This window comes from Hydra vulgaris, chromosome 10 (genome assembly GCF_038396675.1).
Source record: "Hydra vulgaris chromosome 10, alternate assembly HydraT2T_AEP".
NCBI classification, from domain to species: domain Eukaryota; kingdom Metazoa; phylum Cnidaria; class Hydrozoa; order Anthoathecata; family Hydridae; genus Hydra; species Hydra vulgaris.
This window is the reverse complement of record NC_088929.1, coordinates 10319937-10333672: the sequence shown is the minus strand read 5'-3', so window position 1 is coordinate 10333672 and position 13736 is coordinate 10319937. Positions and strand designations below refer to the sequence as shown.

General features: G+C 25.4%; 1 protein-coding gene across 1 annotated transcript in view; it reads right to left on the bottom strand.

Moving 5' to 3' along the window:
• Positions 1 to 5190, bottom strand: part of LOC136085783 (probable serine incorporator) — a 43439-nt gene extending 38249 nt beyond the window's left edge. Inside the window, exon 1 of the mRNA XM_065807233.1 lies at positions 4786 to 5190. Coding sequence (XP_065663305.1) covers positions 4786 to 5010 — 225 coding nt within the window. The 5' untranslated portion in view covers positions 5011 to 5190. The remainder of the gene's footprint in view (positions 1 to 4785) is intronic.
• Between the last annotated feature and the right edge of the window lie 8546 nt (positions 5191 to 13736).

Genomic DNA, 13736 nt, shown 5'->3' with positions numbered 1-13736 from the left:
GCCTTCATGAAAAACTTTGCATAATATCATACAAAGGTATGCAAGAATTATTAAATAAAAAAACAGAAATAATATCTAAGTGCTGTCATGAAAGCAAGTTCTTGCTTAACAACCACAAGCCTTAAGATTAAAAAACCAAATCACGTTGATGTTTATTAAGAGTATATTTTTTAACAAAAAAAACAACAACAAAAATAATGTATTTTTTACCTGATGATTGCTAAACGCATGAAACTTTTAGTATTAAAAACCATGTAGTTATTTTTATTTAATCTAGTCAAAAAATCAAATATATCGCTCTGATATCATTCATCAAGCACTCTTGCTGAATATATGCTCATAGCAATATATATATATATATATATATATATATATATATATATATATATATATATATATATATATATATATATATATATATATATAAATGTTTAGTCAAAAATTTTTTAACAAATATGAGTAAAAGGTAACAAAAGAAAAACTATTCAAACTAAGATTAGTAAAATATATTTATTAGTTATATTTTGACAAATATTAAAAACAATTTATATATATATATATATATATATATATATATATATATATATATATATATATATATATATATATATATATATATACATATATATATATATATACATATATATATATATACATATATATATATATATATATATATATATATATATATATATATATATATATATATATATATAGAGGCCTTTTTTTAAATAAAAAATGCCTAACACAATTGCTTAATGTGAATTCAACGTTGTAAAATTCTTTTAATTTTTTATTTTTTAAAACATTGACTTTTTTAAATTACTGCAATAATATTAATTACCGCAAAACGAGTTAAATATCATTTAACTTCTTTTTTATTACTATAAGGGAATGTTTATTTTATTTTATTTTTTTTTTAATATTAAAAAATTAAATTTAGAATTACATTTAAAAAAATGTTAGATAATAACAATTTCTTTCTTTTCTCAACGTTTGCATAAATGAATTAAAATATGTTAAATTTTTAATTTTTTTAATGATTATTTCTTAAATTTCTAATTACGGCTTTGCAACTACAAATGATTTTTTATTTAAAAAAATTAGCGAGTAACAAATAAAAATACTACATTAATTTATTTACTTTATTTACTAAAACTTTATTATCTTATTATTAACAATTTTGTTGTGAAAGCAAAGATTATTTTTCAAAACATTTTTTTAAACTATATTGCGGCATACATCATTTTTTAAAAAAATAAACACTGCGATTTAACTTGCATTATAAAAAAAAAGCTTAACTTACGTTTTGTGCAAATTTTTGATGCAGCCATTAATTTAAAATTTAATTTTTAGTAAAAAAAAAATGCTTATGAAGGAAAACCGAAAAAACAATTGCAATAAAAATGAACTAATTTTTTTAAGAACAAATAAAATTTAAATATTAAACAAAATTTAGCAATATTTTTAAATAAATTTGACAGTTAAACCCAAGCATTAACTTTAAATTTAATAAACTTAAATATATTTTAAAAATCAAAATTAAATAATATATTTTTTTATCAGAATAAAATTATATATTTTTGTGAAACTTGTTTTAAGTTAAATGATATAACTTTTATCAGAATTATATTATATTATTATGATTTTTGCTTCAAGCTTAAATTAGAGTTTTTTATATTAGCGTTTTTCAAGCAAAAAAATCAATCATTACAATAAAATAAAAACAAAATAAAAATTCATTTTTAATCATATTTGAGTTTTTTTTCATTAGTAAATAGTGCTTATATCTATTATAATTGTAATTCAAACTTTTGTAACAAACATTTTTACATAATTGTCATTCAAAAGTTAATGTTGTTTTTTTAAAAATTAATTACTTCTTTTATCTTACCGCTTATAGAATAATTTTAAAGTTAAAAAATGATAAAAAGTTGCTTACTGCTTACATAAAATCGCTTAAAGCGTATGTAATTAGCTTTACACATAACGTTGTAAAACAAGGCCTATATATATATATATTTATCTATATTTTTATATATATATATATATATATATATATATATATATATATATATATATATATATATATATATATAATTATATGATTATATATGTATGTGTGTATATATATATATATATATATATATATATATATATATATATATATATATATATATATATAAACACACACACACAGATTTTTTAGTTAAAAATAATGAAATGATGTGAAAACAAATTTATAAAGGCATATTCTTTTAAGTGTTCATTAAGTTTATTTTATATTGCGTCTAGATGTACATGAAATGGTATAAGATAAGTCTAAGTAGCCATAAATTAATAATATCTAATCTAACTCAACTCATAGTAACCCAAACATATCATAAATTTACCACCATCAAACCTGAAATAAGGCTAATAACATATTATTACAAGAATATACAGATTCAACATGTTATGTTTTACATTGTAGATTAATAATAAAAAAGTGATAATTAATTCTTGCTACAAAGGAGTTTATATTTTAATAAAAAATTTTAAACCTAGTGTTTTTGTATTAGATAGAATACATTTAGGGTGTGGGAGCAGAATATTTTCAAAAATGTTGTTTTTTAGAACACCCTAACTCTCACACAAAAATCTAACAGCGTACTTAGGTTAGAACACTGGTATATTACTGAAATAGGGAGCTGCTGGGTGCTTCAGTACATACATCGACATAGGTAAAACATGCAAAAGAATTGCTAATACATAACAAGCCTGCTGCGCGGAGAAACAAGTTTAGGGCAGTACACTTAGAGATGTTGTGGTCTCTAGTATTACTGCACACTCTAAACTTCTTGCTAATGAAGTGAGCACTCTGCCTCTACACAACTACTGCATTGACAACATATATATATCCTCTTTTTAAACATCTCTTTTTTAACTCAAAATTAAATTTTAAATAAACAACAGCATCAAAAATTTGCACAAAACATAAGTTAAACTTTTTTTTTATAACGCAAGTTAAATTGCAGGAAATATTTTTTAATAAACAATATATACAGCGATATAATTTAAATAAATGATATTTAGAAAAATATTCTTTGCTTTCACAACTAAATTATTAGTAAAAAAATATACTTTTAATAAATATTATTTTATTTTTACAAATTTTATTTGTTACTAGCTAATTTTTTTTTAAATAAAAAATCATTTGTAGTTGCAAAGCTGCAATCAGAAATTTAAGAAATAATCATTTAAAAATTTAAAAGTATAATATATTTTAATTCATTTATTCAATCTCAAGAAAAGAAAGAAATTTATTAATATCAAACATTTTTAAAAATATAATGTTAAATTTAATTATTTAATATTAAAAAAAAGAAAAGAAAACAAACTTTTCTCTATAGTAATAATTAAAAAGAAGTTAAATAACATTGAACTCATTTTGCGGTAATTAATATTATTGCAGTAGTTTAAAATAGTTAATATCTTTAAAAAAATAAAATATTTATTTAAAACAAGGCCTATATATATATATATATATATATATATATATATATATATATATATATATATATATATATATATATATATATATATATATATATATATATATATATATATATATATATATATATATATATATATATATATATATACACATATATACATATATACATATATATATATATATATATATATATATATATATATATATATATATATATATATATATATATATATATATATATATATATATATATATATATATATAATGTTAGTGTATTCTACGAATAGAGTGCTCAATGTTTTTAAAGAACAGAACAATAATAAATAAGTAAAAAGAATTATCTAATTTTTTTCAACAAGTTGTTTTGCCATCAGTAGGCTCATCAGTCATCAGTAGGCTCATGAGCCATGATGGTGAAACAACTATAAAATAACAATAACAAAAATAAAAACATTCTAAATACTTTTATTTTTATTTTTTTAGTGTAAAACATACGCAGAGTCTTGCTACATTGACTATCTTATAGCCTGCTGCTACAAGGAAGTGCTGCTACATCGACTATCTTATAGCCTGACTTGCAACGAAGTGCTACTACATTGACTGAGGGTTTGATTAGGTCAGGCAGTCTATCAAATAATAAAAAAACTTTTTTAAAAAATTTTTTATATTTTTTGTGCTTTTTAAAATAATTTTCTTTTAAAAATTTATTCAGATATTGTGGTATAAAAATAAAATGATGTTAAGTAACTAGTTTTGAAAATTGAAAAATCCTACTGACTGTGATCTACAAAGGTTATCTAACCACCATAAACTATAAAAGTTGATGCATAATGCTTTCAGTAATAACCTAAAAAACTCATGTTGTTTGCACTTATTTTTTATTAAACATATTTTCTGTGATATGTGTGATATCACAGCAAATACCCTTGCTGTGATGTCACATGCAATAAAACACAATAAATTTTTCATAGTTTTTCATTAACACAACATTATAATGTTTTTCATAAACAGGACACTAGAAAATTATTTATTATAATAATTGGAAAATAATATACTGTCATTAAAAGTTAAAAAAACTTTAATTGAAATAATTTTAGAACTATGTATCAAAAGAAATATTAAAATTTTTGTCATGCACTATAGTATAGTGTAATTTAAAATTTAAGTAATTTAAAATGTAAATTTAGTTTCATTTTTAGTTTGTTGAAAAAGTGTGTAAAAAGATTTAAAAAAAAAACGTTTTTGAATAATTAAATATCTAGTTTCACTAATTTGAGAAACTTATATACCTTTTCACATAACCAGTTGATTTTCTGAAGCTGATCTTCTACTTTAGGCACAAGCATAATACAAGAAATTATAGTAGTAAATAACAAAAAAATTGAATAAACAATTCTTGTCGATGTTGAATTTTTGCAAGAAGGGCATGCTGAACAACAAAGGCTGCAAGCCGCAGATCCACAACAGCATGCTATACTAGCAGCACATGAAGCAGTTCCTAAAACAGCTCCCATAGTTAAAGAAAACAGCAAATAAGTTGCAAATTTATTTTAATGTCTTACTTTTAATTTTACGATTTTTTGTTATTTTTGTGTTAGTCGGTCGTTTACGTAATTAAAAAACGAGACCTAAAAAGTAAATAAATAGGTTAGCAGACGTTAACATTCCTCAGAATTAGGCCGTATTTTTCGGTTACCGTATTATTTTTTATTTTTAATATAAATATATAAAAATACGTAGATAGGTTACGGAGCAGTTCCATGACACACGTTATTAATGCGTTTTTAATCGAGAAAACAAAAGTTGCAGTATTTAGATTTTTAAAATAAAATAAAAACTTTATTATAATATTGAAATAGTCTAACTGTATTATAAAAACTAAACTTTTCATAATTTTTTAAAAGAAAATACGTAGATACGTTACGGACGTATCTACGTATTTCACTCGATTCCAATATTGTCGACGTTGCGACAATATTGGAATCGAGTGTAGGGGAGAAATACTTCTATTGAATTATAAAAAACCCGTATCCGCGTCCCGCATTGCTCATAAATCTGTGATAATTTTACATAAGTTATTTTTTGTAAACAACATGCGTAATTTATTCAATGATATATTAAGAATATTCTTATTCTTATTATATCATTTATTTAAAATATTTTTCAAAATATAGCCTTAACCATAATAGTTTTTTAATTATAAAAAATATCCACATTTTATATTGGATATTTTATTGAGGAGATTTTTTAGAATTAAAAAATAAAAAATGCAAAAAAACTTTTTTTCTCTATTTTTTTGTAGAATCATTTTTTAAGAGATTATTTTTTCTTTAGGCAAAAGTTTTGTTTATTTGTTTGTTAGAAGGGGCGGATAGGGGGAAGATAGGGGCGAATGTTATACTGTGGATACTCTACTTTTTGTAAATCTATAGAAGAGAGTGTTCTAAAACGGACTTCTCGGTTGAGACAGACCCCCATCTCATCTAATCTTATGCTTAGCTAAATATTATTAAAATTTAACATTAGCATGTTGTTCAGCTAACCATAAGAAAACTATTCCCGGAAAGAAAAAAGCCCTGTTTCACCCTCACTGTTAAAATTTTTTTAGTCTATTCTTTTATAAGCAATATTGAAAATATTGTTTTTAACAAAATGTTGATCAGATATTATATAAAGGTAACAACTAGAGGAGTACCGGATATGATATTCGACCGGATAATCCGGTCAAAATGCCTAATAATTGTATATCATATATCGGATATATCATATACCTTAGATAATCTCTCATCCCACCTGTACACATATTGTCATACTGTAGTAGTTTCTATCACTCAGTTACAGAAGAGATTTGAGCACGCTCTGTCTCAATTGAGTTTACTTCAAGTGTCAAATTTCTAATATGGTTAAGGAACAGATGATTATTTACTACTAAAATATAAGTAACTGTCAGTTCTTGATTAAAACTTGGGTTTTATACAGGAATTAAATAAGAAACCTATTTTAGGCTAACACTAGGGTGAAATGGGCCCCTGGCATCTCTCTTTTTATCGGTTGCTTCTTAACGTAAGGCATATATGCACCTTTCATTTTCATTTTTTTTTTTTTTTTTTTAAACATCTTCGCTTCCAACAAGGCTGCAAGCAGCCACTAATTAAAGTTGGAAGTTACTGAAAGAGAAAAGATGAAGATTGTAGAGCAAGATAACGATTGACCGACGACTTAAGAGATTGCAAATTATATGAATCAGGAAAGCAAGATGAAGGAAGCGAATTCCAAAGAGCTGATGTTCGAGGAAAAAAACTAGACGAATAAGCGTTTTTGGAGCAACAATTTAACAAATTTTTTTTATTTAACAAATTGTAGAGCATAAATTGAATATCCTTAAAAAAATTGTTTTTAGGTTTGTTTGTGCGAGGCTAGTTGATTATATCATTTTTTGAAAAGGGGGATATTTTAGACCACTCTCCCCAAATATTTAACAAATCACGTTGTTTAAAAACTGAAACAAATTAGGCCTATTAAACAGGCTATTTAAAAATGATATGATACTTTATTAAATTTGTTAAGTTAATGCCTGATTTAAAACTTAAAAAACAACTAGAATTAGACAGTTCCGTACCGAGCCAATTTAGCGCTTCGGGAAAACAAGAGAAATTGTGCTCCCTTTCTCTTAAAAAAATTAAATGTTAGTGTCTTTAACTCTGACATAATTTTTATTTAAAGAGAAGGGGGCGCAATTTATCTCACTTACAGAACAAAAGAGCGCTCTTTTGTTCACTAAATGAGCTTTTATTAATTAGAGTTTATGTAAGGAGGCGCAATTTTAACTATTTTTCGTATCAACATCTAATCTAAGAGACCAAATTTATGCGCCCCCGGCCGCAGTTGGCCTCGCCCTCAGTACGGCCCTGTAATTAGAATAGAATGGAACCAGATTTTTCATGTCATTTAATGTTTTTAAAACGATTTGTGGCTATAAAAATAGCCGTTTTTTAAACTTGATAGGGTTGTATCATTGACATTGGTAAGTATCACTGACATCCGCATCTTTGATTGAAATGTGGGTACACTCGCAATGATACCATTGTGGACATTTTGTGCATTGCACCCAATCGTTCTTTTTAAAGGATGTGTTCTTGCAAATCTGTAATAATAAAATATTAAAGGTCATCCTTGTAATCACTACTACAATATCTATTACTCCATCAATTTCTCAAATTTCATAGACAGCTATAATTTAGATATAACTGTAAACAACTCAAAGAAACAAGGAAACATGTGTTTATAAAGATAGGACCTAAAATGTAACAACGGATACAACGGATAACGGAACGGAATACAACGGATACAACGGATAACGGAACGGAACAAAGGATAAGACCTAAAATGTAACATATATTTATTTTTCGCCAACCAAATCGCATTTAATTCAAAGTGGACGAACAAAATAGTAAAGCAACAGGTTATTCCCTAATACAATATTGGAATAAAAATTTCAGCTTATTATTATGTTAAAATAAAATAAACACTTGCCCTGCAAATATCGTACAAACATTCACAACCACTTTCAAGGTTCTTTAAACACCTACTGCATAAAGTATCGTATATATATTTACGAAATTGTACTTCATTAAATGGATCGTTGATATTTTTTTCTGAAAACACAATTTTAAAGAAAGTTAAATATAATAGAAAATAAAAAAGTTGTGTAATGATGCATTTTTAAATAGTCGCAGACAAATTATAAGTTATGCAAACTATAATTAACAATTATAATTTATTGAACAATTACAGAATTAAATTTATAGTTAATAATGCATAAATGAATTTATATATGCAATTAATTAAATATATATACAACATAATAAAAAATTAGTTATAAAATCGACAACTAAAAAAATACTAATATATAAATATTACACAAGATGCACTCTGTATGCAGAATGCATATTGTGTAAAAATAATGATACCCTCACAAAGTTGTAATGCATAACAGCATATGTAAAAACCGCAGTTGTCTCTATCCTTCTGTAAACAATGACTTGGGGCTGAAATGACGGTTGGGTTTAAAATGTTAAATTTTAGTCGAAAAAGGTCTTTAGCAACAGCAATGGATTTAGTGTGTGATAAATTATTTGGCATAATATTGCAATGGAGTGGATCAAGTACAGTTACTTCTTTTGTTATAACTTTTAGATGTACTAAAATCCAATGAGAATTTGTTGGGTTAAAAGGAATAAGAACTTGTTCTATAACTTTAGTATCAACATCTCTCCATAAAAGCCGTAAACTTTTTGAACAGCTTAAAGCTAATGCTTCAGTTGGACCCAAGTATTTCATTGAAGGGTATCTTTTTTCTAAGCAATGTAGAAAATTTCCTATGACTTCATCTTTTAGCCAGCCTTTTTGAAAACCTGGAGTGCTTTTTTTTAAATTAAAGGAAATGTCACATGGTATATTGTTTTCTAATGTCAAAAGGAAAATAAAAGATATTTGGTGAGAGCCATGTCTAAATATATCAATAAATTAAATAAATAAATAAATATATATATATATATTTATATATATAAACAAACACACATATATACGAATAATTTATATTTTACACACAAATATAAATAATATACTGAAGAAAATATAGTTAATTGTTTTATTTACTGTCTAATATATTATCCATTACATCAAATTAACTTGAATAAGCAAATTTATTTAAAAGCTAAAAGATATTCGTAGAACAATTAAATAGTAGCAAGTATTTGAAAATGTATTTAAATAGCTTATGTAATGAGAGTGTTGGTGAAGTCACAAGTTTCAATCTTATCGCATATTAATGTACTTTGTTTATCATGAATTAGATCAACATGTTGCTGAGACAATTTCAGAACTATCTCTTCTTTTTGGTTTTGTGCAGGATATTGATATGGTTTTGTTTCCTTTTTTCTATTTTCTTTTCTTGTTCTCTTAAATATATTAGGCAGCCATTAATTATCCAACTTCTTATTTGGTTCAAAATTTAAAAGGTTATTGTGTGGTCTTACAGGTATCTCAATTGAATTCATACTTTTGATGGCTTCAGCTTGACTGATCATGTCTGTCCAGTTGTCTGTTCATTGAAGGAAGTTGCAAATTTATTATCATGGGATGAGAAATTAATGTAGATATTTCATCAATATTTTTTTGAAACCTTTCAGTCTAATTAATAAATGTTTTGTGATTTTCATGTCTTTTTTTGTACTTTTTTGGGAGAGATATTGTTCCAAGATAAATGGTGTCTCTTTTGTGGCGCCAATAACTATCTTCCTCGATTGTTAAAAGTAAATTGATTAAATCGTCTAACCTTTTATTAGGTCGTCTTTCCATATAAACTGTTTTCAATTTGTTATGAAATGACTCACATAACATATTAGCATCAGTGTCAGCATGTTGAAAGTTGCGATAACAAGAAGCCCATTTTATATGTCGAGGAGCATAGTATGTAACAAAGTAACTAATGAAGTTAGGACGTTTATGTTCATATGCCTTTACAAAATCATTCATAGTTGATAAAAAAACATCAGGGTTTTTTCCGTCAATGATTGTCTCTAAGATCCTATAAACTTCTTCTTGTAAATTAGATGGACCGACTAAAGGAAGTTTATTGCGCCATGCACGTTTTACATGCCATTTGCATAGCAAATGGTGCACATCTCTAAAAACATTATTAAAAGAATTACAGCCTGACAAATCATCATCTGTCATAACAGCATTAACTTTTACAGAATGATTGCATTTCCTTTTTATTTCCTCTAAGAATGGTGTTATGGTTTGTTCATCTGCATGGTTAGAAATAAGAAAAGCTACTGGATAACCCCTTTTAAAATCATCTCGAACTAGTAAAGTTACAAGAGGAAATGCATACTGATTGGTGCAGTGTGTAGCATCAATACAAACAATTTGTGATGAATGCTTTTTAAACATTGATAGTTGATGCTTTGTTTGTATACCAACCACAAAGGAATCCTTATTAAGTTCAATGTCGTCATACACTTTTGGGCCGATAACAGTTTGCTGTCCTTGTGGCTTATAAACTAGAATGCTAATAAAATCTTCAGACTTCAACTTTTGAACAAGTAAAAAAGTTGAAATGCTATCATCAGGGTGAAGCCGACATCCCTATTTTACTGCTCTATTGATATCAGAAATATTCTTTTTTGTAAGAAGATGTGATTTAGTTAAAACAGCATCTTCATCATTTCCATTTTGTCTGTCTCCAAAACTTTCCCTAAGATCACGATAAACCATATTTACAGGTACACCTAATGATAAGTTAGCAGAAATATTTTTTAAATATTACCTGGGATAGGTTGGTACATGGTATTTGTAATACGAACACTGTGGTTATGAGTTTTAATATACTACACATTTGTGACACCATTTTTGTTTACTGTGACAATCATTCTGGCAGGGCAGAAGGCACCTGATTCACCAACACTCCTTCTGTAGTACCTTTTATTAGTTTTTTTTGCTGTTTCACTAACAGAGCGATGCGGTTAATAATGACCATCATTTGACAAATAAAATAACTTGTTTTTACATCTTTTTTTATATTTTTTCCAGTAAAAAAACTACCAGTTTGTTTACTGAAAAAAACATAACTATTAAGTTCCTCCTTTTCTTTTCATGCTAAGAATTCAGATTCTGATAAAAAATTGTAGGATTCTTTGGAAAATATACCTTCATGACATTCCTCTATGTGTTTAATAAGTTTGACTTTTTGAAAAAATACTTGGCCGCAGTCTTGATAGTGACATGGAGTTCTTTTACCTTTGGATTGATAATCTCTAAAAATGGTTTTATGTACCTGTAAAGTATGTCTTTTCATATTATCTTTTCTTGTAAATGACATCATACAAGCAGAACACATAAAACTAAAAACAACAATTTTTAATTAAGTCTTTCTATACTTTAGTTACTTATTGACATCAATTAAGTATTTTACCCAGGTTTTTTTAATTGAATTTCTGTTAAACTATTCAATGGATCGATTGATGACAATGCTGAAAAAAAATAATGTCATTTTTGTTTTTAATTCACCACAGAAAACCACTAAAAAGTTTCATATTATCAACAAAATGGTTCTTTTAACTATTTAATTTTGAAAAGGGATTTACTCTCATATGAAAAAAATCCTTGAAAGAGGAGATTTATTGTTTAAAAAAAACTTGACAAAAGTAAAACTTACTCTTATAACAAAAACTTTAAAAAGGGGAGAATTACTCTTCCACAAAACACCGCCAAAAAAGTTCATTTTATCATTAAAATGGTTCTTTTTAATAATTTAGTTTAATAAAAAATGTCATTTTTGTTTTTAATTCACCACAGAAAACCACTAAAAAGTTTCATATTACCAACAAAATGGTTCTTTTAACTATTTAATTTTGAAAAGGGGCGATTTACTCTCACATGAAAAAAATCCTTGAAAGAGGAGATTTATTGTTTAAAAAAAACTTGACAAAAGTAAAACTTACTCTTATAACAAAAACTTTAAAAAGGGGAGAATTACTCTTCCACAAAACACCACCAAAAAAGTACATTTTATCATTAAAATGGTTCTTTTTAATAATTTAGTTTAATAAAAAATGTCATTTTTGTTTTTAATTCACCACAGAAAACCACTAAAAAGTTTCATATTACCAACAAAATGGTTCTTTTAACTATTTAATTTTGAAAAGGGGCGATTTACTCTCACATGAAAAAAATCCTTGAAAGAGGAGATTTATTGTTTAAAAAAAACTTGACAAAAGTAAAACTTACTCTTATAACAAAAACTTTAAAAAGGGGAGAATTACTCTTCCACAAAACACCACCAAAAAAGTACATTTTATCATTAAAATGGTTCTTTTTAATAATTTAGTTTTGAAAAGGGGATAATTACTTTCATATAAAAAAATCCTTAATTTAAGGATTTTTTTATATGAGTTTTAAAGCTTATAAGAGGAGATTTACTTTTTTATGGGGCTTACTCCCACTATCGATATTACATAACAACTCAAAAAACTAAAAACCCTACCTTCATAAGGATTTATTTCTGCAGCATTAACAAATGATAATTACTTGTTAAAAATTTCTTTGTTTAATTTCACAATAAGTTTATTTACTTTAACAACACCAGGAATTCAAAAACTTTACTATTCACGACAAATTTTCACGACTACAACATGCGACAAACTTTATGCAGGTCAATTTACGGGCTAATGTTTAAGTCGGGAGTACTTCTCCCCTACGTAAAATTCCAATATTGTCGCAAGTTTTGCGACAATATTGTCTTAGAGATGTAAGATTTTTTATTTATTTAATTTAAGTTACAAGTACTAATAACATTTTTTAAATAAAGCGAGTACCATCACTTTTTCCATTTTTACTGTATACTGAATTTAATATTTTTAACTATATTTAAACTGACTCATAGTCAGTTCATTAACTCTATTTGACTATTAGAAATTTATATTAAATAAATTTATTATATAATGTACAAAATTATTGGGGTATTTATTGGAAAAAAACATTTTTTTTTGGTAAATATCTACTCAAACAATTGAAAAATCTAGATTGAAATATAATATACTCAATCTAGATTTTTCATTTTTTTTTGTTTGTAGATATCTACCAAAAAAAATGGTTTTCTCTAATAAATCCCACAATAATTTTTATAGTAATATACTATATTACTATAAAAATTATTGTGATTATAAAAATTACAAAAATTATAAAAAATATTATATAGTATATAATATAGACTATAGTTTAATAGTTTTTATATTAATATATTTAAGTATTGTATAGCTCCAATTTTATTAGTGGCACCCATGTTGCTTCTGGATTTAAATAATAATAGAAATCCAGAAGCAATGAGGACCTTTTCCTTCAAGTTTATTCAGTAAAGGTAGCGTTTTTCTGTTCAATATCGTTGCAACTGATGTGAAGATCTTCAATAAAATTATTTCAATCAAAGCATTGTATTTCAATGAAATGTATTGGTCAATCCAAGTCACAACTAAAGAGGTTTTATGTAATACATTCGCAATGTGTACAAATTATTTGTCACAAACCTAGGATCACCCTTTCTCCTTTCCTTTTAAAAATAAAACTCAACACCTTAAAAAAGAGAAAAAATGTTTATGCAACAAAAATTGTTAAAGTTGGGTTATCAGGAATATACCATCCATCTATAGTATGTTTACAAAAAACAAAAATTCAAAGC